This window comes from Sciurus carolinensis, chromosome 9 (genome assembly GCF_902686445.1).
Source record: "Sciurus carolinensis chromosome 9, mSciCar1.2, whole genome shotgun sequence".
In the NCBI taxonomy this organism is placed as follows: domain Eukaryota; kingdom Metazoa; phylum Chordata; class Mammalia; order Rodentia; family Sciuridae; genus Sciurus; species Sciurus carolinensis.
The window spans coordinates 8,534,050-8,561,594 of record NC_062221.1 but is presented as its reverse complement, the minus strand read 5'-3'; the positions used below and the strand labels follow the sequence as shown (position 1 = coordinate 8,561,594).

General features: G+C 48.8%; 2 protein-coding genes across 3 annotated transcripts in view; one reads left to right on the top strand and one right to left on the bottom strand.

The window, feature by feature from the left end:
* The window catches only part of Gyg1 (glycogenin 1), a 31,914-nt gene extending 8,179 nt beyond the window's left edge, over positions 1-23,735 (top strand). Inside the window, exons 5-7 of the mRNA XM_047564347.1 lie at positions 8,052-8,178; positions 20,325-20,544; positions 22,893-23,735. Of these exons, the coding sequence (XP_047420303.1) occupies positions 8,052-8,178; positions 20,325-20,544; positions 22,893-23,066 (521 nt within the window). The 3' untranslated portion in view covers positions 23,067-23,735. The remainder of the gene's footprint in view (positions 1-8,051; positions 8,179-20,324; positions 20,545-22,892) is intronic.
* A 2,606-nt stretch (positions 23,736-26,341) lies between these two features.
* Hltf (helicase like transcription factor) overlaps positions 26,342-27,545 on the bottom strand; it is a 47,470-nt gene continuing 46,266 nt past the window's right edge. The window contains exon 26 of one of the 2 annotated variants that reach the window (XM_047564342.1): positions 26,342-27,512. The gene's annotated coding sequence lies outside the window, so the exon portion shown is untranslated. The remainder of the gene's footprint in view (positions 27,513-27,545) is intronic. The other variant, XM_047564343.1, reaches the window with a different exon arrangement.

Here is a 27,545-nt window from a genome sequence, read left to right as displayed (position 1 = left end):
ATGTAAGAGTTATGTAGAAATAATTCTGCTTAGGTGTCGCCTCATAGGCACCAAGGCAGACATTTCCAAATGTGTTTTTTTTTTTCACTGTTGGGTGTTCTAAAGTCTATCGGTTTCCCCTGCCCCCTCACCAGGCGCTTAAATCCCAGGCTTTTTAGATTGGTATTCCAGAAGACCAATTTTGCATGACCTTATCTGTCTGAATATCTTGAAAGTCCTGCTTAATCTCTTTCCCATGTTCAAAAAACCTGACGGGGCTTGGTGTCCACTGACAAGCCACATAGGCCGCTGATGACTGAGCTTTCGCAGCTGCTTTCTGGGTCCTTCTGATGGGAAGGAATGTGGCTGTCTCTCTTCTAATCACCAGCCCTCTGACTGCATCCCCCACCCATGCCTCTGGCCAGGAGAATAACCCTAATATGGCAAAGCGCACGCGGTACCTGGCGTCTCAAGCATTTGAGTTCAGAGCTAGTGACTACATACCTAATTCATGGCTGGTGTCTAATTCTCCACGGGGCAAAGTCCAAGTTCCTGTACTGTTGCTTTCTGTTTTCACATTGTCTTGACCCTTTCTTCATCACTGAGGTTAGTTTCATGAAGCATTGAACAACAGCTCTTGTGAAATAGACATACTAGCATTTTATAGGGTGTGACAAGATAAGATTCAGGGCTTGTTATCAGCCAGAGGGAAAAGAGGTCTTGCTCTCATAGGTACTGATCAGCAATTTTGTTTCTTCCATATACTCCTATGAAACGAAGCTGCTGCCCTCGACTCTTGATGTGAAGAAATCAATCTGAATGTGCATTGAGGTTTATTTTTCTTTCCCCCTGTGACTCTAAAGCCTCCTAAATTAAGGGTTCTTGTGCAGTTGAAGACAAGAGTTTAGTGCTTGAAAATTGACATCTATTAAATTGCATCTGTAGTGTTACTTTGAAAAATCTTAGTGAGAGGAATGCATATTTTCCAGTTTGGAGTGCCTTTAAAAAATAAAGCCTTGGCACTTGCTTTAATTACTGTAACCTAAATACCCTCAGCTTTTTAATGGTGTGCTAGAATTGTGGTCTGTAGTTGAATTTTCAGAAAGAAGAAAAAAATAGCAAATAAATTGGTGGCAAATATTAGGTTTGGTTTTACTTTGAGCAAAATCCAAGATTGGATGTGATCTGCATGTTCCAAAGTCTCAGTGGTCATTGGTACCCTGAAATAGAGTGAAAAATGCTTTCACGTGAAGTTGAACAGAAAGGATTTGGTCCTAAATTCTATTAAAGATTAAAATTGACCCAGAGTCACCTTATCTAATCTTAGTAATTAATTAAGCTACATGTGGGACCTGCCCAAAAAAGGAAGGAAGGACTGAGGTCCTTCAAGATAGCACTTGTCTTGCCCAGACCACAGGCTCAGAGGCTCGGGTGGCTTCCCTTGGTTTCCTGACCCAACAGGCTGTGTCTCAAGTTCTCTTCCATGGAAGGCCTGTCCCTGCTGCCCGAGCCATTGCCTGCCTTTTGCCTTTCGAGTAGTTTATCAGTTGCTTTGAAAATAACTGTGCTCTTGCTTTTATAGCATTTAATTGATAGTTTAAATAATAAGTACCTTAAATAAGTAAAGATGAAAAGCAAAAGCCATAAAATATAATGGCAAAATAAATGAGCCCACATAAGTTTTTTCATGAGAGCTATTTTTATCTCATTGTGCCCATGAGTCTTTTTCTCCCCCACTCCTACCCCGGTCCCTGGCTTTGCAACCAGCAGAGATCATGAACCCTGTGAGAAACAGGGAGGGAGGGACTACGGGCCACGTATGTGCAGGATCTTAGGCCAGGTGGTGTCTTAACAGTCCTGTGAGGTCCACATTCATGCATTCACTCATCTAACGGATGTCTGTACGGGGCCCACCTTCTAGCCAGCATGGGGACCGACCCTTGCTGAAGCAGCTTCGCTGGGCTGTGCAAAGGCGGGTCTTTCTCAGCTCTGGGCTCTGTTATGGGTGTGCGTGTGCGTGTCGTGTGGTCTGGCCCATGCTGCAGCATCTTTCTGCTGCATCCTTGGGATGGAACGGAATAGAGGAAGAGCCCTGTGACCCTGGCCTTATTGTGGACTAATTACTTAAAATGCTCTTCTCTGAGCTGGCAGAGCAGCCGATACCGTCCTCACTTTGTAAGTGGGGAAACGGGTTGAGTCTTCTGTCTGCAGCTGCTCTTCCTCCTCTGATTCACAGTACCTGTGAGTACTTTGTCCTCTGTCAGCAGCAGTGTCGTCTCTCGGTGTTTTATGGGCTCCGCAAGTATTCTTAGAAGTTTCACTCTCATCCTCATTTCTAAGTACGTCCATTCACTCAGTGTAGATATATTTTTTGTACTAGGGATTGAACCCAGAGGTGCTTTACCACTGAGCTCCACCCTCAGCCCTCTTTATTTTTTTATTTTGAGACAAGGTCTTGCTTATTGCTTAGGACTTTGCTAAGTTGCTGAGGCTGGCCTCGAACTTGTGACCTTCCTGTCTCAGCCTCCTGAGTCGCTGGGATTCTATCATTATTTCTTTTTCTTTTCCTCTTTTTTTTTTTTTTATTATCTTAGCTTTTAATCTGGACAAGATGCTAAGTTAAGAGCTATGGATAGGTGAAGATAATAAGATTTTTATCCCTGCCTCTCTAAAAAGCTTATGTTCTTTGAAACCTTGCAGGTATTCAATAAGCGATTATACAATTATGTAACATGATTCTGATATGTTCAGAGTGCCAGGAGAATCTAGTCATGCCTTTGACTGAGAAAAAGAAATCCAAGCCAAGAAGTAATGGTTCCTTGCATTTCTGTAATACTTTAATAACCTTGTTATTAAGAATCTCTTTATAAAAAAAAAAAAGTGTTAAGCAAAAGCTGTGACATGAAGTGGTGAGCTAAATCAATGGCTCTTGGCTTAAATGCTCAGGCCAGTGAGATGCAGTGCTGTAGGGACCGAGTGCCTAGATTAACCTGCGGCTGATCCGCTGATCCTCAGTAAGCCTCATGGGAGAATCCCCAGAGTTGGCCGTTCATGGCTGCGATTTGGTAATCCTGTAGGCGCTAATGAGATCTGCCAGGTCTGCGCTAGGAAGTCATCTTAAAGATGGAGTCTTTCCTTGACCATTTCCATTTTAGCTCCTGTGGCTTGATTATAGCATAAAGCCTGTTTGACTTTACTTTTGCGGCATCTGCCCCTTCACCCTCTGACTGGATCCAGAATGATCTGAGAGCTGGAACCTCTCTTATTCATCTGCATGTATTATGCCTGTACCAAACTTGTAGAATTTTTGACATTTTCTATGGAAAAGATATTTTAAAGAGCCGCATCCTCTGATATCATAGACTTTAAAAAAGAGCTCATTGTCTGTAGACCAGTGATTCTCAAGTTTTCATATGCAAACACATCAGCAGGGAATGAAAATGGATTCTGATTCTGCAGGTGGGGCTCAGCATTCTGCATTTCTCTCTGGCTCCCAGCTGACACCTGTGCTGCTGGAACCTGGGCCACACTTTGAGTAGCATGGTTCCCACCCTCCTGTCCCCAACAGATGAGCCCCCTCCTAGCAGACTGGGAGAGCACGTGAACCACACAGCATCAAACGGAGGTCAGATTTTAAAAGGCAACACTCAACTCCGTTTGTCTTGCAAAACTGATAGAACCAGTTTCTGACCCTGGTGTGTCCATGGTTACCAGGTTCATGCCCAAGAGGCATAGAGAATACCCAAGTGGTTGAAGGCGACTACCAGCATTTGGACAGCCTGGTGGAAGCATGATCAGAACCAGACACCTGCTTTTGTTTGCAGGACAGCTGGCATGTGCTCTTGGTTCTGTTTCCTTTCTCCCCCTCTCCTGTGTCACCGTGTCCCCACCTGCCCATCGCAGCTGCTGGCGAGGGCTGCTGGTCGTGTTTGTTGGTTCTGAGATGATTGAGGTTAAAAGTGTCTTGACTTGTCAGATTAAATGAAGCTGCCTCAGGAAGTTTGAACAGAAGCGCCGGGCAGACCCTCCCATTTTTGTGGTGGGCCCTCAGTCCTCTTCCTGGCACCCTGTGTGCTTATTCTGCTTTGAAGTGCATTCTCATCCGGAGACTTCCAAAAGGAGAGGACATTGCCGTCACCCCATCGGTCTTCCTCCCGAGGAAGTTGAGACCTTTGTGTTACCTTGAAACCTTGAACTGGGCATGTGGAAAAAGTTGGCTAGGCTCTCTGGACTGCTGAACTAAAAAAAAAAAAAAAAAAAAAAATCACACAGGAAGTCACAAACTGCTAGTCGGTATTTAATTCTACTTCTACGCGACACTTTGGAGACCAGGAGGTGACCCCTTGCAGTCGTGCGATGAGTGGCCACGGTGGTTTCCTGGTCTGCGCCGTCCCCTCCGGAGGCCAGCCTCTTGGGTGTTTCAGATTTGCCACCTTTACAGGCACGACCGGTTCCCTGCATCTGCATTGCTGCCTTTCTCTTGCTCATTTTCGGTTCCGCAGTTCAGCCCAGCCTTCCTGTGGCACAGCCTGTGGGCTAGTGCTGCCTGCAGGAGGCCTGAGGGTACATGGAAATGGCCTTTGCGGCCAGGGGTTGTGAGGGATCCCCACGTTGGAACTGAAGGTTAAGCCGCTACTCAAGCCCCGTGGAATTAGATTTCTTCACTGCATTTCGGGAAGCCAGTATCATTTTAAGTGGAATTGTTTAATTAAAAAGGGTTTATATTGTGCCATTTAAAAAGCAAGAAATAGAAAAACAGAGTGTGATGCTCAGTTTTACAAAGTTCAGGAGAAACTGCGTGTGTCGCCTGGGGATATAGACACGTGTAGTAAAGTACAGGAAAGCAAAGCAAGCACAGAGCCGGGCGGGAGGGAGCGGGAGAGAGGATGGGGACTGCTCCCAGGGAACAGAGGGGGTGACGTCCAGCCGCTGAAGCTGGTGGATATGCAGAATGTTAGAATCGATCTGATCTGTAACCTGCATGTCCATTTCTCTTCTGATGTCACACTTCATCGTAAAAGTAATAAAGCTTAGAAAGCAACAGCTTAGCGCGGTTCTCATTTTTGCCCCCTTTGTATTTGTATTTTAAAATTACAAAAATAATGAAAGGAACAGCAGAGGGAGGGAAGGTCCCAGCCCACCCCCAGGACACCCCTGCCGTTCATTTATGCTCCCTGTGCAAAGAGCCATGAATGGTCAAGTTCTCCCTTACAGTCGCAGCATCTGCCGCTTTCCGTCTTACACAGTGGACCGATGGTTTTAATGGCCCAGTGATATTCCCATGCGTAGCGTTCCCACAGTGGAATATTTAAACTGCTTCATCTTTTCCACTGTTCCAGCGTATCTTCAGGTTCTTATATTTATTCCACAAATCATTTTCCTGCACCAAAGGCATTCTGCTGCATCCTAGATTTACAGTGATAAGCCCAAAGAGTGGTAATCTCTGTCCTCGTGGAATTCAGAATCTAATGACCAACAATTGCTGATGGTATTTTGCATTTTGACCACGTCCAACCCTTGAACTTTAACTTTCTACATTGAATGAATTTTGGATTCACATGTTGTGAGAAACAAAAGAAGATTCCATATGCCCTCCACCCAGTTTCCCCCACGTCAATATCTTGCAAAACTATAATATAATGCCACAAGTAGGACATCGGTATTGACGCAGTCCACCAGCCCAGTGGCACCGGTTTTAAGTGTATTCCTTGGTATGTTTGTCTGTGCGTCTGTACGTGTCTTCCATGCCATTTTATTTTGTATTATACTGGTGCAGCCACCACCACCATTGAGACTCAGAACAGTTCTATCCCCAGGATATTGTGTGATACTCATTTATGCCCATAGCTATTTCTCTTCTTCTCCCTGGCAACCACGATGCTGTTCAGTCTATATCTACAGTTCGAAGGGTGTTATAAAACTGAAACCACACACTATACAACCTTGTAGTATTGGAGTTTTTCACCAAGTGCAACTTTCTTGAGATCCATCCTGGTTCTGTGCATCAGTAGCTTGTTGCTTTTCATGACTGAGTAGTACTCCACTGTAAGCATGTATTCACATACCTGTTGACATTTGGACTGTTCCAGTTTTGTTCTGCCATGAATAAAACTGTTGTGGACATCTCCTTAGCCTTTATTTTGATGATTATGTGGAAGAGGAAATTAGTAAGACTTCTGACCTCTGTACCTCAGGGACTAGAGTCTGTTCCCACATTTGGAGGATCTTTATTGAACTCAAAATTAGCCTCTGGTAAATAGCATGGTGTTTTGGCTTTAATATTTTGTACCTCAAAATACATCAGTTGGTCTGTGTGGCTGAACTCATCTTTTGTTCTCATGTTTATTTAGTTATGGTCTTAGTTTGTTCAGACTGCTTTAACAAAATACCGTTGACTTGGGGAAGGGAGATTATAAATTACAGGAAACCATCTCCCGCAGTTGTGGAGGCTGGAAGTCCAAGGTTGAGGTACCTGCAGATTTGGGGTCTGGAGAGGGCCCACTTCCTGGTCCACAAACAGCTGCCCTTTGACTATAACCTGACATGGTGGAAGGGGTGGGGGCCCTCTCTTGGAGCCTCTTCTTTAAGAATACCATGTCACTTCACTTCAGGGGTAAAATCTCAACAGTGCACTTGGGGGACGTGAATATGTAGCCCACCGCATCTTCATAACAGCGACGTGTATCCTGTCTTTATTGAACTTAAGAACTTAGGAAGTAAACCCTGGTTTTCCTTGGGTTGCTTGTCCCTGAGGAAGGGGGACCCGCCGGAGCCTCTTCCTACAGAGAGGTTTCTCCACAGACACTCCCTCAGTGGACGCCTTGATCCTTGGAGTTGATGGGAGGCATTTGGAAGGGGTGGGACACTCAAGGGTGGATAAGATACATCTGGACTTTAAACCTAAAGCTCTGATCTTACGTCTGACTTCTAAAAAATGAACCAGATTTTTGAAGCCTCCTTGGAAACCAGAAGCAGCAGCACAGTAACGCAGCCTGCTGGGCTTGCTGTACGCTGGGACCGAGCCCTGGAGCTGGGGGCGGGCAGAGCAGGAGGCAGGGTGGAGGCAGCCAGCCAGCCGCGCCCTTGGACGGAGCAGGCGCGCCACCCCCCCACCCCCGCCCCACCCCCGCCCCGCGCCCCGCGAGCCCGGGCACCGCGGTTCTGCTGCCGGAGCTCTGGAATCTCCCCGTGGAGGCGTGTGCCGAGAGGTGGCCCAGGGACCTGTTTGGTGACTTCGGTGTTCGCGATGCGGGTCCCACGCTCCGCTGCTTAGATTGTTATCGTTTACCTTTTGCGTGGTTGGTCACGATCCTCACTTTCCCAGAAGGTGGAAAGTCCAGCAGCCCCAGGGGTGGGAGCCACTGGCCACAGGTGAAGCCGGCCCTGGCCTCAGGATAGTGGCCAGAACGTGCCCAGAGACTCGCTCGGTTGGGGGTGAAGTGACCTGCGGGCCCTGTCAGTGAGCCGACTAGGGGTCCCTCGCAGACAGGTCCAGTACCCCGGGGGCTCTCTTTTGCCCTTGACTTCTTTTTCTGTCCCACTGCGCTCGAGGAAGTCTGACATCTTTACCCGGGAATAAGGCCTGAAATCCCATCCGGAGGTGCTCCTCTGGGCTTCCCCCCTGCCGGGAACACACTCCTCACCCTGCCACTCCCCACGGCCCCCTCAGGTGTGCGGCACGCGCCGATGGGCATACCGTAGCACCTGCACGGCTGGGACGCCTTCCCAAGCCTCCTCCCCAGGTGCTGTGGTCCTCACCTGGGCTGGTGGCCCAGACTCGCGTTGCTGCCGCCAGCATCCAGGGTCCCAGGCTGTTGTGAGGACCCTGACCCTGTCCCTGTTGACCATTGACTCTGTACTGCCTGGTACAGCACCTGGCACACAGTAGCTACTCATTAAGTATTTCCTGAATTAAAGAATTAAATCAAGCAAACACTGTGACATGGAGCTTATTGTAAAATGGAATCAGTGCATGTTTTTAAAGGCCGGTTGTATACTGCTCTAAAATTACTGAAGTGCCTCCAGGCCTGAGAACCATAATTCCTGTTTTTTTTTTTTTTTTTTTCTTTCAGGCGGGGACCAGGGCTTACTGAACACGTTTTTTAGCAGCTGGGCAACAACAGATATCAGAAAACATCTGCCATTTATTTATAACTTAAGTAGCACCTCTATATACTCCTACCTCCCGGCATTTAAAGCGTAAGTGCAGGCTGCTTCCTGCTGTGGGAGGGGTGGGCTGGGGAAGGGGGTGAAGGTTCTTGGGGTGCTTCATTGTCTTTCTGAGGGAAATCATGCTTGGGGACTTTGAGGGAGTCTTTCTCTTGTGAGGAACAGGCAGCAGATGGGAGAGGTTTGATATCGATTGCACTGTGCTTGGTGTAAACTGGGGGGGCCTGAGCTGCCTTGGGGACAGCGTTCTGTGGACGCTGGGTGCTGGCCCTCTGGAGAGTCCTCATGCTGGTTCAGAACACAGAATGTGCGGTCCACAGAGTGGACACTAGCCTCCTGCCCGCACAGGCCGCTGAGCTTGGGTCTCCTTCCGCCTGAGGTGTGACCACTCCTGCAGGTGGGTGTGGAGAGTCTGCAGACGCAGCTGTGCGGGCTGTGGTTTGGAGCCTGGCACAGCCACTTGGTAGATGGTGCCCTGGGCTGGATGGGCAGCGGCCTCCACCTGGGGGTCTTTCTGAGAGGTAAGTGCGCCATGTGGCCTGCGAGCGCCCTGCCTGCCCTTAGGGCTCAGGAAGTGGGAGCTGATTGTCCTGTTGGTGGAGCCCAGCGCAGGGTGAGAGCGCTCCCTGAAGCCAGGGGCGCCCGTCCTGCTCTGCCGCCCTCCGCCATGTGACCCACCCCCTGCCCCCGTCCCCCACAAGCTAAAGGAGGTGGAAAATGGTGTCTGCCTCATGGGCTGTCAGGAGGATGTGGTGAGTCAGTGCACATCGAGTGCTGGTGGACACCTGTCGCCCTTTTGGTGATGTCCTTGTGCGGCACGTCCCGCTGCAGGGCTGGTCCCCCCGCCCTGCTCATCTCCCCGGAGGCCTGGCCCTGCGCTTCAGCCTCTGACTCATTGGCGTAGAACTCGGGGTGACTCAGATGTCCGGAACAGGGGCCTAGCTGTCAGGTTGATCTGAGACGCAGCCGTGAGCACCAAAGCCCTCCACGACTGAGCTGGGCTTGGCTGCCCGTCCCTGTCTGTCGCGCATGGACATTCCCGAGGGGCGGAAAGCCAGGCGCCCTGCACTCCTCCTGTTGCAGACATGCGAAGCCCTCGCCGTCAGCCTTGTGCCACGGCAAAGAGAGCGTCTGGCTTTTTGTGGCAGAAGTGTTTCCTTTTCTGTTCTTTTAGGGCACACTCTGTCAGCGTCCCCCAGATAAGGGTGACAAGGATCATACCATCTCGTGTTCTCTCCTCCCTTCCCTTGGCATCTGCCTCTGACTTACTACAGCCTCCCCGTCCCCCTCCCGTGGGCAGGGACCATCTGCACCCAAGTGCAGCAAACCCAACCGGCTTGCCTGTTATTTCACTGCTCAGGCCTTGGCCTTGTGAAATACGGGTCCGTCGTGCCTGGGTGGTGGACCTGAATTATCGTAATTATTTAATCCTCATCCCTAACGCTGCCCTTTTGAACAACGTTTCTGTACAAACCATGACAGCTTAGCCCTTTAGAGTCAAATTGGACAGTAGCAGGGCAGGTGTATACTTTAATTGACTCAACCTAGCTCAGCAAGCAAAGCCAAGTTTTTGGTAGTGACCACTGCCCCCTGCACAGGCGTCTTGGGATGAGGCCTTTGGGAGACACGAATCTGAAGTCGTCCAGTTGGTCCGAGTCCCCAGAGAGCTGAGTATTTAATGAGTAACCACTTCCCTGTGGTTTCGTTTGGCTAAACCATTAACACGGAAGAATCGGAGCAGGTGGAAGGGAGTTTACTTTGGGGCAGGGAGATTGACGTCTGCTATGGCGTTGCCTCCCTTCTCTTAAGAACCCAGTTGTTTTATATCCTAAGGTCTGAATTACCCAAATGGCTGGACGGCTTCTTGTTTCTGGCTCAATGAATGAGTGCTAATTTTGGAAATCTTGGTTTATCGCCCTCACCACGGAGTGTGTGACGCTGTGGAAATGGGGAGCGTGGCCATGCGTTGGCCCGACGTCAGCTGGCCTTGCGCCTACAGGAGTGATGCGGCTTCTACGCAGGCCTGGGGTGTCCACTCCACATGCCTGTGACAAGACTGCTCCGAGTCCTGCGCCCCCACCCCGCCTCCATCCGGTTGCTGCCTGTTCAGGAGTATTGAACGCAGGCCAGAGAACTCCTTTGCCCTTCTCTCTGCCAGAACACATTCTTGGTTTCCTTGCAGAGAACAATCTTCAGGGACATTTCTTCTTGTATTTCCTCACACTCGGGGAAAGGATGGAGAGATGTAGGAAGTTGCTTTTATGTTTTATGTTTAGTCATCTAAGCCTTTTTACAGAGGTAACCCATTGCGAGTGGCAGCCAATACTGCTGGTCCTGCTGTGACTGTGAGGCCCACCGCTGGAACCTCCAAAGCAGACTCCAGTCCCAGCGGCTGGGGAGGCTGAGGCAGGAGGATCGCAAGTTCAAAGCCAGCCTCAGCAACATCAAGGCCCTGAGCAACTCAGTGCAACCCTGTCTTTAAATAAAATATAAAATAGGGCTGGGGCTGTGACTCAGTGGTTGAATACCCCCGAATTCAATCCCTGGTAACCCCCCCACACACACACACACAAAAAAAAGGCAGACTCCGGGACCAGGTCACTCTGTAGTAAGCTGCCTTCCTTAGGTTGCCACCGGTGGTGCAGGCGCAATGCAGACCAGGGAGTGGTTTGGAAGGACAACTGGAGAATTTGCCTCACATCTCCAAATGGCTGTGTGCCATGAGGTCACCAAGGCATATCCAGACACCCCAGAATCTTGAGCTCTAGTATCTTAGAACAGTGTGACCCTTGAACAGTGTGCCATTATGTGAAGTTTCAGCTAAAGAACAGCTTGAAGTGAATCACACGTGACGTGAATTTGAGCCTTGAAGTGGCTCGTCTGTAATAGCTTTCCCTGCATACCATGTGGCTAGAAGAAGGCACCAAGGAAGCAGACTCAGTAGTTTTCCCTTTGAATGTAGCTTCTGAGAAACAAAGTTAGCAGGTAATTTTTCTTTGTACTAGAAGATCCTCTTTAACAGAATAATTTGAGAGCTGAAATATGTGGTTTAAAGTCATCATTAATTTGCAGCGAATGTATTGGGAAATGAATTACAGATGTGTTTTTTGAATGAAATGATATTATTAAAAGTACCACGGATAATGTTTGGGATACAGTTGACTTTTAATGAATGTTAGTTTTCGGTTTTTTTGTTTTTTTGTGTTTTTACATTTTCTCCAACTGGAGGGTCTGTGTTATTCACATAGGATAGAATTTAGTTTGTGCATAGTGCTTGAAAAAAAAAATCTCAGTGGTCTTTTAAAAAATCAGTTATTTAGTGCTGTTTTAGCTTTCTGTTACTTCCTCTAACAGCTCTTTATATCATGCTACATAAAATTTGCCTGAAGCAAAAATGCAGAATTTTCTGGTATAGCTTCAAATCAGTACGGGAATGAATGGTCAAATGGACTGACGACACAACCAGATTTACGAAATACTTCTCATGTGAACAGTTTACCCTCTCGCTTGAGTTTATGCACTCAGACCTGCTCTAGTGAAAAATCTTTAAAATCTTCAAATTATTTTGCTGTTTGCAACTTTTGTGAAGCTATTCATATCCATTTCTCTTTCAAGAATGTGGCTGATTAACAAAGACCTTATCGAACATTTTTAAAAATATTTCTTCAGTCGTCAGCAAACCTTTATTTATGTTTTATTTATTCATATGCGGTGCTGAGCACCGAATGCAGGGTCTCACACGTGCCAGGCCAGTGCTGTACCGCTGAGCCACAGCCCAGCCCCTCAAACCTGTTTTACATCAATATTTCCCCAAGGCCCTGGGGTCCTTGGTTCTGCCGCTCCTGTGAGCTCCCACCGCGGCTCCTCCTTGGCCCCTGGCCCTGGACTCCTGCCGTCCCCAGGACTATTTGTTCATCTGGCAGACCTGGAGGTGGCTCCCTGCAGGCCCCTGTGGTGAACACACCTGCTCAGGTGAGCAACGTTCCCTGCCCCGCTCGGCTCCACCCATCGGGTCGAGGCCAGCCGCTGTGTGGGTGCCCGTTCCTCTTGTCCAGGTATAAGAGATGCCTGTTGAGCCGAGGCGTGGCCCCTCCTGATGTCCCTCTGGTGCCCCTGAGCTCATCTCTAGGTGTTGGTCAGAGGATCTGTCCCCTGCCACCTGTTCCTGCCCTAAGTTCCATCAACAGCCTTTAGTTTTTTTGTTCTTTCCTTTTTCTCTGTGCTGGATTGAACCCTGGGGCCTTGAGCCGTCTAGGCCAGCCTCCCTCGACCACCAAGTACACCTGAGCCCCAACCCAGCCTTCAGGGGCTGCTCTGACATCAGGTAAAAGGCAGCTCCGGGGACCGCGCTCCTGGGCAGAGGTGTGGTTAGCAGTGCCGCCTGGGTGGCTAGGGGCCTGGGAGGGAGCAGAAGGCCGGCTGCCCTCAGAGGTCTCAGACTGGTGGGCTGCATGCTCTCTTTGTCCCATGGCTAAATTTTGTTTCTACTATGCAGAATTTACTTTTTTAAAAAATATTCAATTATCGAGGCTTAAAAATTAGGGAATTTAACATAAAACCCAGGTTTCCAACTTCTTTTGAAAAAAATCAAGTATCTGGTGGGCTGTGCCCAATCAGCTGAAGGCATTCCATTCCCTGAAATGGGAGGATGTGAGGCAGGCAGGTGGCCGACTGGGGACCCAGTCTAGGGGCTGCTGGTGCGGGAGCTTGAGAGGTCCCACTAGGGCTGTGTCGGTGGAACAGGTGGAAGCCAGCTGGGCGAGTCGCCAGCATTAGATGGCACAGCCAGGAGCAGGACCATGCAACCAAGGGAACAGTCACCCACGGAGAAGAGTCCTAAGGTGGAGCCTGAGGCAGGACATAGCGGGGAGGGACAAGAGACAGGAAGCAAGGTGAGGGGGACCCAGGGAAGTGTGGGGGTGCAGATGCCACGCGAAGACAGGAGGAGGGAGTGACCCGTTTGCATCAGGTGCTATAATGGATCAGATAAGGGGACAGTGCAGAAATGTCACTGGACGTGGAATGTGGAGGTCACTGGTGACTTTGGTGGTACCTCTGGTGGGGTGGCAGAGGAGGAGGCCTGATTCAACCCACCCACTGGAGCGGAGGCAGTGAATGCAGACAGCTCTTCTGAGGCACCTGCTCAAGGGGGGGGGGGGCAGAAGACAGGGGTGGCCGCCGGTGGGGACATGGGCTCTGGAGGGTGGTATGATGGTTTTGCAGAGGCGGCGGCACTGCTGCCTGATTTTATGTGGACGGGCTGGTGCATGCAGGGGAGGCTGGAATGATGTTCTAGAGCAGGTGAGGGGAGGGGTCCACCTGGGGAGTGGCCTTGGAAGCAGCAAGAGGGGAAGCAGAGTGTGGTGCCGTGCAGATGCGGCTGAGCGGCGCAGGTTCTGGGTGAGTGAACGGATGAGCGGTCAGCCAGCAGTGGAGGGAAGTGCCCCTGGTGTCCCCTGCGCCCTGGCAGTGTTGGTAAAGGGAGCCCACCCTGGTAGGCAGTGTGGTCGACCAGGACCTGCCCAGGGTTGTGGAAGTCCGGGTTGGAGTGCTGACATCGTTCGGGGCACCATCGGGAGGATTCGCTTGCCGGGCAAGGACAAGTTGGGCGTGTCCCTGGTGGCCACCATGGTTCACCATACTCCAGGGTGGCCCCGTGCGCCCCCAGCTACAGCCCCACCTCGGCCACCGCCCTCCTCCGCACGGTCCACCCGCCCTTGAGCCGTGTTGGTGTCTCCTGGTGGGCTGGGGTGAGAGGTATGCTTTGGTGAGGGGGCAGAGGTGGCTCGCGGGCGCCGTGCCCCAGTGCGTGGGTGAGTCTGAGAAGGTTCAGAACAGAGGACATGAGTCATCGCAGTGGGCAAGAGGATGGCTGGCCCTCACCAGGGTTTCCAGGACCTGCCTGTCACACGGTGTGCTCTTTCCCTCTTTCGTCTCTAACGCAGCTCCGCATACAGCAAAGCCCAGGGAAGCCCGAGTTGCCTCTGTGTGCGCCTCTCGTGGATTCGTACCCGTTCCCTTCAGACCGGCTCGGTGGCCTCCGCCCCAAGTCACCAGCTCCATTTCTCAACGATTAAAGTAGTCATGAAAATTCTATCTGATCTTTTGGTAACATCAGGTCACAGGGATTACTTTAACGGCTAACATAAGCAGTATTATTGCTGGCCCGGGTTCAGACTCGGTCTTGTGATCTGGACGACTCTGGAGAGATTCTATCTAGTTAAAATTAGAACACTTATTTTTAGACATGTACACAAGCTGAGCCCAATCCCCCTCGCTGGTCAGAATGAATGGCCCTCCGTAGCCTAGAGACCATTGTGATATGTACCCAGCTTTTTTTCTAATTTGCTGGCTGATAATGTGGTGGATAAACCAGGGAGTGAGTCAGTGAATCTTCTGGTTACCCTTGTTCTGGGTGGAGGTCAGTCGAGCTTCATCTTCTGCATCAGCATTTCCCTTTGCTGTTCATCTGCTGTTGTGCTTTTTAGCTGAGCCCTTTAAATTCTGACCGATACCTGACTGTTGCCTTTGGTGGGGAAGATACAACCCTAGAAAAGCATCCCAGGTTACCCTTTCGTGAGCTGTTCCCCCAAATTTGCATTCACACAGAAATCATCCTTTTTATTTTGATCTTTTTGTTTTATGGAGCTGAGGCCTCAGGCACCTGGGCAGGCACTCTTCCACTGAGCCTATTGCCAGCCCTTAAATATTTGTTTTATTATTTTTTTAAGCAAGAAGTAATTTTCCCTTTAACCAATGCCCTTACTCCCACGGATTTCATTTTGGTTTGATTAGTTCAGATTTTCATCAGTGACTGAGGGGTGAACTGATGGAGAAGATAGAAAATGATGAAAACCTTCATCAGGGAACATAATCCAGACTGAAAAATAGTGACTTGAGACCTACATCTAGATTAATTGAAACTGTAGATTAAAAAAAAAAAAATCCAGCTTTGGAGACTTGGGCGTTCTTTTCTGTGTACAGTGTGCGGTCCTGGGAGCTTGTAGCCACACACGCCCGCCAGGCTCCTGAGCCGCGTGATTACGCAGCTCTGCCGTGGGAGCGACATCCTCCCACACCTGACGCAAGGGGGCGGGGGTGGGCCCAGACGGCGCCCGGGCCTGAGACCAGGGCGCCTGCGCTCTGATGATCACCTTGCTTACAACTGCCCGACCCACCTTAGCCTCCCTCCCAGGCTCCTGTGCGAGCCTCAGACTGTTCCCCACTGAGCAACTGCTTGAGTCCACACTTGCTTGGCCCTCCTGCCACCTCAGGGGTCCCTGGCTGCCCAGACCTGCGCTTCTCACAGAGCCCTGGGCCGCCACCTCTTGCTCCTGCTGCTGTCCCTTCCCACAGTTGTTAGGTGAGTGGCAGGCGCAGTGATCTACATACCTGAAGCATCCAGAACCATTCTGGTTCCTTCCTGGACAGAAAGAGGGCTGATCACAGCCTGTCTGCTGCCATCTGAAGCCGCTGCATGATTTCTGGTTCCCTCTGCGTCTTCCTCACGCCTGCCCTCTCTTCCTCCCCACCGAGTCCCCGTGAGATGCCCCTCTTATACCAGGAAACCTACCCGCATCCTCCATTCGTTATTTGCTTTGATGTGATGCAGAATCAGGATCACTGCTGGGGCATCTTCACCCTCTGGAGTCCTGCTCCCCTTCCTGTCCCTTCCTCTGGACCCCACCTTTCTTACACCCAGGGAATGCCTTGCCTTAGGGCACAAGGGGCAGTTTGTCCACATTAGAACCCTCAAGACCTGTTTCTGCCTCAAACAGGCTCATCAAGAAGTCCTTAAGGGCTGGGGAGATAGCTCAGTTGGTAGAGACTTGCCTTGAAAGCACAAGGCCCTGGGTTCAACCCCCAGCACCGCAAAAAAAAAAAAAAAAAAAAAAAAAAAAAATGTCCTTAAGCTGAAGACTGCTCCGTCGGTGATGGGCCTTCTAGCAGATGCAGGGGCTCTTGTAAGGGTACAAGAGGGAAAGAACGCGTGTTGAGGAAGAAGGGTCCCTCCTGGCCGGAAGGTAACAGTGACTTGGCATTCAAGAGACACTGGAAAACCTGGGCTCCTGAAGGTGGGACCCGCCCAAGGCCCAAGCCACAGGGAGATGCAGGGTGTGGTCTGTCCCCAGAAAGCATTCCTATGGACATTGAAGAGAAAGGCCCTGGGCCACCTGGGGAGGTACCTAACCTGCTTGAATCCAGGGAGGGAGGTTGCAGAGGCCTCTAAACCAGTCACCTGGGGGACCTGAGCCACAGGAGGGTGGGACACAGAGCAGAGGCTGAGGGTGTGCTCCTCGCCAGCAGAGGACCAGCTTCTCCGTGGACAGGTGCAGAGGACCTCGTGCCCTTTTCCTGGGTGAGCTCCAAACAGACCAGTGCTGGGGAGCAGCTCCGGAGGACACGGACGCCACCCAGCACAGCCCTGTGGGTCGCCTGGTCCTAAGAATCACTGCCTATTTCTTGTCCTCCTTCCCGTTCCCCCTGGACTTGGAGCAGACTGCATCCTAAGATCAGGCCTCCTCCAGGCTGGTCAGTTGTGTGCCTTGAAACTCTTTCCTGTGGGTTACTTTTGTTGCTGGGTCCTCACCTGCACTTGGGGTGTCCCTGTTCCGCGTTAAAACCGTCTGTAAGTGGGGAGTTCTAGTGACATTAATCCGTCACTACCAGACGTCACTGTCAGCGCCCTGACCATCCTTGGGAGCGTCTCACAATAGCAGCCCAGTCCTGCTGAACAATCGTGGCCGGAATCCAAGCCCTGCCGCTCCCCAGCCAAGTGACCCTGGGCCACTCTTCCACCTCATGCCTTGGTTTCCTCACATAGTTGTTTTGGAGATGAAATGAGGTCTACTCTGCGCACATGCTCGCCAGGGCCTGCGTTCACGTATGGGAGCCGTTGCTGTCACTACCGCATGACGTTTGTGGACTGTCAGGAGAGCACACGACATTCGTTTTCCTGTATTGCAGCTAGCACCACGCCCGTGGTACCGAGTGCCACAGGCTAATGTGGAAGTGAACGTCCCTGCAGGTGGAGGCTGAGAGGTTGCTTAACAGGGGGAGCAAGGAAGCACCGTGGCCGGGCAGGGAAGTCTAGTCAGGACGGGGAGCCAGGAGTGGGCGGCGACCTGCCCGTCCCCTTCCCTGTGTGCGCTGCTCAGGTGGAAGGGTTTGTGCTGCTGGGATGGGCGGGGTCTGTCCACCCCCGCCCCAACACAGTGCAGCCCTCTGGGTGGGTCCCGCCTTCATCAGAATGTGTTCTGATGAAGACGAACCCTGCCCGTCTTTCCCAGGCATCGTCCGGTCCCTACTTCCTGTACAAAGTGTCCACTGAGAATCCTGCCCGCCGGTCATTGCCTGGGAATACCCACAGCCCCAGCGTCAGCACGGCCCTGGGAGTCCTGGCTTGTGCTGCTAGTGCTTATTTGGCCCTGTGTGGACAGAAGCATCCTGGACCCACGTGGCGCACAGCCGCTTATGTGTGACAGTGTCTGTTTAACTGATAGTTCATCTGTGCTCAAATGTGGGAGTGATGACCCTCTCCCTGTCCCTCCAAGGACGGGCCCTGTGTGGGGCTAGGGGTCTCTCTCAGGCACCCCTTTCGCTTTCAGAGGGAACAGCGTGAGATGATCACCTGGAGGAAGGGGCATCTTTACAAGATCTTTACCAGTAGACCTTTTTCTCACCTATCTTTGGAGGGACAGCATGTAGAGCTCAGGCCTTAGAGAGAAGCAAAACCACCAGATCTCACCTCTGTCACTTAGTAGCTGGATGGCCTTGGGTGACTCAGTCTCTGAGCCTCAACTACCACGTTAATAAGGTCTGCCTCGCAGGGATATTATCATTTCTAACCATGTCACTAAAGAATTCAGGGCCCCAACATAGTAAACGCTTAGATGATTTAAAAAAAAAAAAAAATAGCTTTAGGAGTGAGGGCTGCTGCCTGAGCAGACTGCTCCCGTGTTATCTGCACCTCGTGGTCGGCCCCGGCGGCGGCCTCTGGCTGGATCCCCTGGACTCTGCCTGCTGGCCCAGTGCCCGGCATCTGCCCTGCTTTGCCTTTCCTCCTGCCCAGAGCTTCCTCTCTGGCTCTGATGGAGGGTAGCTGATCAGCTCGCAGGTGGGCACCCATACCAGCCACCTCCATGCCTTGAATTCCCTGTACTGTCACGAGCCACCCCGTCCCATCTGCCCTGGAGCTTAGTCTCCCTGCTGTCCCCTGTCCCCTGGAGGCTGGCCGGGTGCCCTCCACCTCTGACTCCTCGGCACCTGCTGTTCCTGCTTCCCCCTTGGTACCTCTGTGGTCATCTTTTTTAAAAATTTTAATCAGTTTCTTTTTTTCTTAAAAAAATGTTCATTACATATCGATTCTGCCTGATGGTGGGATTCACTGTGACATATTCAGACACCACACAGCGGAGTCTGGTCCATTTCTTCTCCCAGTATGTCCCCTTTTCTTCCTCTCCCCTCCTCCCTCCACCTGACCTCCATTCTCTCCTGTTCTCCTTCCTGTTTTTGTGGGATCCCTTTTTGCTCTCTAGCTTCCATGCGTGGCCCTTGACTTTCTAAGTCTGACCTATTTTGCTTAACATGATGATTTTCATTTCCATCCATGTTTCTGCAAATGACAGAATTTCATTCTTCATGGCTGCATAAGATTCTTATGGCTGCATAAGATACACTGTGTGTAAATAGCACATTTTCCTAGCCATGCATCTATTGACCAGCCCCTAGGCTGGATCTGTAACTCGGCTACTATAAGTTGTACTGTTTTAAACATGGGTATGCATGTATTGCTCTAGTATATTGACTTTAGTTCTTACAGATAAATACCAAGGAGGGGGATGCCCCGGTCACATGCTGGTTCCATTCCTACTTTTTCTGTGGAACCGCAGGAATGATTCCCATAGTGTTACAGTTGTCTTTATGGTTGTTCTGTTTTATGTGGATCATTTGGTCCTAGCTAGTACCAGACTCCTCTTAACGCCTACTCCTTTCAGGATATGATTAATTGTGAAAATATGGTTATGTATATGAAACATACCCAAAATACCCATTACCCAAGTGAAGAAATGGAAAGATACAGTTGGGTGACTGTAGATAACAATAATGTAGTACATATTTCAAAAAGCTGGAAGGAGTTTGAAATTCTGTGCCATAAAGAACTGACAAATGTTTGGGGAGATATCTTTAACCTGATTTAAATATTATGTAGTGTATACATATATCAAAAAATGACTTACCTCATTAATATGTATATTTTTAATGTTTCTATGTGTCAGTTAAAATAACTTTTAAAAAAGAAACAGAACAAAACCAAGGCCTTGGAAACCCCTCTTGGGCCCTTCCCAGTGATAACTTCCCTTCCCCCCAACAGGTAACCCGGTATGGTTAAATACATGTGGCTTCAAGTTTTCTGATCTTTAAACAGTACATTTTTTAACTTGGACTTTATGAAGTGGAAGCAAAGGTATTTAATTGTTTGACTCGATTTTGTTCAACATGGTCTTAAAACCGGCCAGTTTGCTGCACAGAACCTTCTCGGGGAGAAGCTCACTTCCCGGGGAAGGGAGCGGAGCCCAGGGAGGCTTACCCGGGCGGGCCATGCTCCCTTCTGCTCACGTTCCACTGGCCGGCTCCCGCGGGCCCCTGTCCATCCCGCACTGGGGCCCGGGCCCTGCAGGCTGGGAGGAGCGTGCGCTGGCTGAGCGGCCGCCTCATCTGACCCACCACGCGGCTGTTGCCTTTGATTCTTTCTCGAGCGCGCTGCCCTGCTGCGTGGCTGTGGCCCGCTCCATTGTGTCCCCTGATGCACTCTTACGGCGGCAGCTGAAGGACGTGCCCTTGGGAACTTAGCTTCCCGGCGGTGGGCATCCCCAGTTTCCCTGGGTGATACTGAACGCGTTGTGCGCAGCCGCGCCTTTCCTGTGCGCCCTGGATCTGTGCCTGGGTCGTGCACTGAATCCCGAACCCCAGCCGCCTGCGCATTTCTGAGCGTTCTCTTTAGCCCACGACCGAATGGTTTTAAAAAGCATCTGCCTTGCAGTTTTGCGGCGAGGTCGTTTCTTTTCCAGCCGCTGCTACGGAGCGGAAGGGGCACTGTCACAGCCGCAGGACGAAGTGCCCATTATCTTCCTGTCAGCACTGGCAACCCTCTGACCGTTGTGTTTATTCCCCAGGTTTGGTGCAGGTGCCAAGGTTGTGCATTTCCTGGGACGAGTCAAGCCGTGGAATTACACTTACGACGCCCAAACAAAAAGTGTTAAAAGTGAGTCCCACGATCCCACCGTAACTCACCCAGAGTTTCTCCACCTCTGGTGGGACATCTTTACCACCAGCGTCTTACCTCTGCTTCAGCACTTCGGCCTTGTCAAAGACACCAGCTCCTACGTACATGTGGTAGGTTCTCTTTTTTCCTTTAGTTTATTTAGCACTGCGCTTTTAAAATCGTGGCCTAACAATAGAGTTGGGAAACGTTTAGTCATATTTTAAACACAACTAAGATTTGGGGGAAAGAAAGCAGTGACCCTCACAGTGTAGAGAAATATTGCCACCACAGAGGTGGCAAAGGTAGATCATGGAAAATTTCATTAGATCTGAGTAGATAAGAAAGATGTTTAGGTTTTTTTTTTTTTTTTTTAATATTCACATATATATTTTGACTGTAAAATTCTTAGCCCATTGTCCATAAAAAGACTCTAAGATCATTCCTAATGGAGTAAATTTAGAGAGAGCACCAGGCCAGGGGTGTGGCTCAGTAGTAGCGGCTTGCCTAGCATGTGGAAGGCCCTGGTTTGATCCCCAGAACTGCAAAAGAAGTTTTAAAAACTTCAGGTATTTAAATAGATTTTATATTTGCCATCTGCTCAGATTTCAGTGAAAAATCACCATACTATGAACATACAATAAATATTTTTCTCAGAGTATTTTGACTTCCTGTTTGCACTCCTATTATATAGGGCCTTGAAGAAGAAATGCCTGTGTAGGAGGGAGCATGTTCCCATCCACAGTAACAGCCTTCTCTAGCATATATTCTGACTTTAAAGGTCCTCTTCCAAGGTTTGTCCTTTGGATGAACTGGAAGAAGATGAGAAATTAAAATGTTACATATTGTTATAAAAACAGAGCCAGAAGGGTAAATGACAATCAGGTAACCAGTTAATTAGCTGACCATAACTGGAAGAGATTTTATAATATTGTAGGAGATTCTTTCTATAGTAGCTTAGATTAGTTATGTCACTTCACTAGTATTTAAACCAAAAGTTAGAAATGAGAAAGGGAGAAATAACTAGCACTTACTCTACGTACTCTGTACGGATCATAGAATAACACTTGTACGGTAGTTGGAACACTGCCTGGCTCATTGTACGCGCTTAATGAAAGTTAGCTCTGTTTATTTAACCCTTAGAGCTACTCTGTCAGTAAGTCTCCTCCTTTCAGATAAAGGCTTGAAGTAGTTACATACCTTGTCTCAGTTACCTAACAGACTACAGTGGCAGGACGGGAACTCAAATCCGGCTCTGAAAGACTGTTCGCCTCACAAAAATTTGAGACAGACCTTGGTTAAGGTGGGAGAACTTGTCAGAGCCCAGGATGGGAAAGCAGGCTTGAAATGCCCAGGTACAGGGAGTTGGATCCAGTGCACTCCAGGCCCTCAGGGCTTCTCCTGGGGAGGGTCCTGAGAGGCAGAGCGTCTGGAAGAGGCTCTCTCCATCACCGCTGTTCCAAGTGTGAGGCAAAGGCAGGATCAAGTGTGGCCCGTTTTTGCAGCTGCAGCACGGCCTGTTCCCAAACCCCTGGGAGCTCCAGTGTATTTAAATCCATACGCCGACCCTTATGGTTACGTCCGTAGGGAGCAACAAAAACAGGTATTCAAGACAGGTTCCGCCATTTTCTTCGTTGAGAGCTACAACTGCTTTTCTTCATTGCCCTTTTTTCTCCGCCGAGATTTCCAGTGCCTTCTCCCCGTAGGGCTCTTGCAGGATATCCCTGGCCGCCTTAAGGGCACACGGAGAATGACTGCCTCTCGGGTGGAAGGCCCATCAGACGAGCCTAACGTAGAGTAGGTTGGCTGCGTTGGCCGCCTTCACATGTTCTTCCCGCAACACGAGGGAAGGTGAAGACGGGAACTGAGACAGTTGCTCAAAACCAGCCAAGTTAACAGAAGCTCCGAGGATAGAAGCTACCTGGAGGTCCAGATGACAGCTTGAGCAGGCAGAACACGAGGTCCACAGTCTCGAGCCCTTCAGCTGTGCCTGCAGGTGGCACCTTGGGTACTGTGGTGGCTCTCTGGGCAGGCTCTTCTGAAACGTAGCACTAGGTATCATTTTGTTTAAGTTCTCAACCTTTCCGAGCCTGCAGATTGAGGACTGACCTGAGACGTGTGTTCCTTTGTCCACCCCCTTACGCTTTCTGATGAACTGTTCGCAGCTCTCAGACTTGGTCTATACACTGGCCTTCTCTTGCGGCTTCTGTAGAAAGGTATGCAGAACTTAAACATCGACCCTGATTCCTTTGTTCTCCCAATGTTTTCACCGAGTCGAGAAGTCTTCATTTCGTTAGGAAAAACAACCAACCATATGACCCTCGTATTTTCGTGTCTTTTTTGTTTGTTTCACGTACTGCTTTTCAGTTTTTGCTACTCTGCATGATAATTCATCCTGGCTTTTCTCACCTACTCCACCTTATTGCACTCTTGAAAATGGCCTGATTTGGGCTCTCAGGAGTCTCTGTGCTCTCTCCTTCAGGAACATGTCTCTGCAGCCATATCACACATGTCCCTCGGAGAGAGCCCAGCTGCACCTCAGCCCTTCGTATCCTCCGAGGAGCGGAAGGAGCGGTGGGAACAGGGCCAGGCCGATTACCTGGGAGCAGATTCCTTTGACAACATCAAGAGGAAGCTGGACACTTACCTCCAGTAGCCGCGCTGCCATCCCCCCATGGACACAGCCACTTCACAGACACCTGTTTCTGGCACTTAGCATCTAGCGTGGGCTGAGAAGCCTGTTGCAGTTCTTAAGGCTTTCACTAAAACCCAGCAGACCAGAGCTGCTTGCAGGACAACAGGTGAGAACTAGGCAAAAGCCGTGCAGTTGTCATTCTGTTACGGACAGTGTTCTGCTTTTTAACCCTAGACCGGCTTAGCTAACGTTTCAGAAATTCGCCGTTGTGGCCACTGCCAACGTATGTGGCAGGGGAGACCCAGTATTAATATCATGATGGCTGTACCACCTCTGAAAGTGCAGAACCAGACTCCACGTCCCTCTCCCCCCAGGATGGGACGTGCATGTCCCCCGCTTGCTTGTTACGCCCTTCACTGGACGCGCATTGCGCGATTGTTCAGAGCCTGCCAGAGTGATGACAATCCTGCTTTCAGGTAAAGGCAGCCGCTAACACTGCCCTGTGACTCGTAACCATATTGACAGATGGCACTGACCCATCTCGTATCCTAGTCCTAGTGTCTCATTCACCAGTGCTCCATGCACCGTGACGGCAGCATGCTCGGTTCTGTATATTTGAAAACAGCCGTGTGTTCTCTGATGGTAACCTGCAGTAGCATCCTGTATGAAAATAAAGACTTCCTGCCACCTCTTGGTTGTTTAATTAAGTACTTCCCCCACCTCCTCCTCATGAAAAATATCTATTAGGACATTTTCCGTAATTTGTAGAATTTGTCAGTCTCAAAAAACAGTGTGAAGCTTGACTGGGGTATATGCATTAAAAACTGTTACCTAAGATATTTTAAACTAATGTTCTGCAGTGATGGTAATGGATCTGACGGATGGAGGAACGTGAGGTCAGATTTATCTGGTCTGTCACCCACAGTGCGTCCCAGCGGGTATTCAGATGGAATATTGTAACCTTAAAATCATTAGGCTGTTTCTGAACATACTCAGTGATCGTTCAGGCTGTCAGAATCAGTGTTGGACCCAGTAACTTCTAGTGTTCCTACTCAGAAGCAGCATTAAATGATTGTTTACAAACGATTCTGGGCTACCGGGGACATATGCAAGGGATAGGATCCAAAATGGCCTTTTAACCATAAAATGAGTAAGCAGAATAACTCAGGAGAGGAGGATGACAGGAAGAAACTTGAGAGGTGTAATGAAGCAAAAGTTGCAATGCCTTTTATGTTTGTTACTGGGGATTGAACCCGGGGGCGTTTCACCACTAAGCCATGTCCCCAGCCCTTTTTATTTTCAGACCAGTTTTCACTAAGTTGTTTAGGGTCTCACTGAATTGCCCAGACTGGCCTCCAACTTGCAATCCTCCTCCCTCAGCCTCCCAAATTGCTGGGATTAGAGGCGTGCACCACCGTCCCTCAGCTGCAGCAACTTTTGTGACCTAACCTTCGCGGTCACCCCTGTTTCTTCTGGCTACTTGGGTCATTCCTCAGTATGAACCAGTGAACATCCAGGTTTGGATGCCTGGAGGCTGGGTACCTGAAAAGCTTGAGAGCCTCAGAATGTAACTGAACTACACAATACTAAACAAGTGACTTCTGAAGATTCAAGGGTTATCTGGACTGCTGGAGAATTGAGTTGCTATCATCTTCAAGTACATGAAGCATTTAACAAAAATTTAAGTGCCTCCATGGTCAAGTGGTGTGGGTGCACAGACCCCTCTGGATGACATGCACCTCGAGAAGCTTCTGCCTTTGGGACTTCTAGGTCCCTGACTGAGAAACCTAAGTTCTCAGATAAATACCACCTTATTTTTGTGGCCATGCAATATGCAAACTTAGTATTAGAAGAGATAAAATTCAAATTGTTTAATTGAGAAAAGATGTAAAAGCATCAAACTTTTTTGTTGGGGGTTCAAACATTATCATCACCCCGGTGTTTGCATGTAGTACCTTTTGTTCCTTTTTTACACAGTATATGAGGTAAAGCTCTAAAGTGAAAGGGCTTAATTTTGAAATTTTAATTCCTTAGTGAAGGCGATTAACTTTTAGAATCAGAAATGGTGACAAGTTGACCTAGAAGATAGTATGTAATATGCCTAAAGGTGTGTCGGGTTGTAGCTGGGAAGCCACTGAACTAGGTAATGGATTTCTTTTCCTGCTCTTCCAAGGACAGGTCTTATATCAGGGTGAAGGACTTTTTTACATCAAGCAGCACAGTTCATTCTTCAGGACCTTTTCCAGGGACCCCCAAACACTAAGGGTTGCTTGATAAAATGTACAAAAAGGCCATAATCAAATTGTGGGTGTGCACTTATGGTGATCAGCACTTGTTACCCCTTGTGAACAGCGGGGACCAGCAGGCTCCGACCCCAAGACAGACTTCCCACACGCAGGTGGGGTCCACCCCATGCCTGGCCCTGGTCTACGTGTAGGAGTGAAGTATCTCTCTTATTTCTCCTTTACCTGTGTTGAATACACCTTGGAAACAGTCTTAATGTGTTCACACCTTGACGTTAATGAGTCATCAAGAGTCAGACACCCACTCTGCTCTCATGTCGTGAATCTCGTCTAGACGCTCCTGAGGGCAACCTTGGCAAGCTCTGCACATCAAGTAAGGAAGACACACACGTGTCTTCAACCCTCCCTGGCACAAAGCCTTCGCTGCCTGAGGGCAATTTCATTGGTACGCACAGGATTATTTTCTTGATTGAACTATATCCAGCCTAGAGTTGTACGTTTAAGGATAAAACCTTCAATAATTTTACAGTATTATTTGTATATACAGGTATTGTGGCAACTGCTTTCTTACAGATGAGGAAACTGAGACCAATGTTTTAGATCAGAACATCTAAAACAAAATCAGAAATTTAAATTCAATACACAATCTAATTCCTCAATTAGAACTTTTTGGGAGGACAGTACCAGGGACTGAACCCAGGGGTGCTTAACCACGAGCCACATTCCCAACCCTTTTTATTTTTTAGAGACAGGGTTTCACTAAGTTGCTTAGGGCCTTGTTAAACTGCTGAGGCTGGCTTTGAACTCGTGATCCTCCTACCTCAGCATCCTGAGCCACTGGGATTACAGGCATGCACACATGGCCTGAACAAGAATTTTAACCAGATAAACTGTGCAAAATTTAAAAGGTGGAAATAGGAGTAAATTATTCTCAACGTACTATCAATAAAAATTATGTAATATAAATCTCATCTTCACGTAAATGAAATTTAATGATTCATTTTATTTCATGAGAAAATAGTCATTAAAACTATGGCACCAAGCAAGCTAATCAATTTTTGATATTTTTATTGATTTTAAAACAAAATCCAGTTTGAACCACAAATTCAGTTTGAACCACGATTGGAAATACAATGTTTACAATATATTTCTAAAGTTATTATTCTATGTAATAATAAAACAACAGCATAGCATAATGTGAAGTTTTCATTCCAGTGGTTTATATATTTTCTTAGGATGAATTAAATTTTTTAAATTTAACACCACTTAACTGTACAAAAACAAAACCATTTTTAATGACTTGCCAAACATCATTTATGACTGTGTTTAAAAAACCAGCTTTTCAGTGTGTGGGCAAAGCTGCGAGTCGTCTACACCTTCACAACGAGTTGGAAAGGCTTTGCCTTTACCACCTATAAGAGTAGACTGTGGGATTTCTTTCCCCCAAGAATCATTTATACTTGATCTTGCTGGAGTACTGGTGTACACGGAACCCTCGTGCCACATTTAATCAGAATCTCATCCACCTGATTTTGTGCAATGCTAGAGCTACTGGGTAAAGAACTTCCTGTGCTCCTACGCCAGCAGACCCACCCAGGTCATTCCACTACTGTCCCTGCAGAAGGTCTGCCGTGATGAGAGCGGGCCCTCTGCCCCACCTCTGAGAAAAGGGGCTGGGAGGACTCCTGCTGACAGATCCACTGCTACTCTGGACACAGGGAGAGGAGGACTTAGCTGGAGAAGTATTTAGCACACACCTCAGGTGTGTCCCCTGTGCCCCACATTGCCCTCCTCTCTCATCTGTCAGTCAAGTCACCTAGTCTAACGCTCCAAGTAAAATCTTAGGTGCTCTGAAGTCTGTCATCAAGCATGATGCCTCTCTTACTACAGTAATTTCTTCTTTGGATTAAAAATAAATTCCCTTAAGGAAATAAAAACCACTGAATACCTAAACCTGACTACGCAGCTTCTAGTTTGTTTCTTTTAAATGACCTGAGTCATCTAAAATTCTGTGGCAACTACTATGAGTTTGCTTATTAACATAAAGTAAGAGAAATGTAAAGATGAATTACTTAAGTTACAAAATCAAATTCTGATTCTAAACACACATAACAAGGACATCTGTACATTCAGGATTAAGATGTCTTTAAGAGTTGAAACGAGTTTGGAGGTCATCCAGCCCAACTTCCATCCAGATATCACGCCTCTCACATACAGTAGTCTTCTGAATTATAAAAATTTATAGTTATTTCCAAAA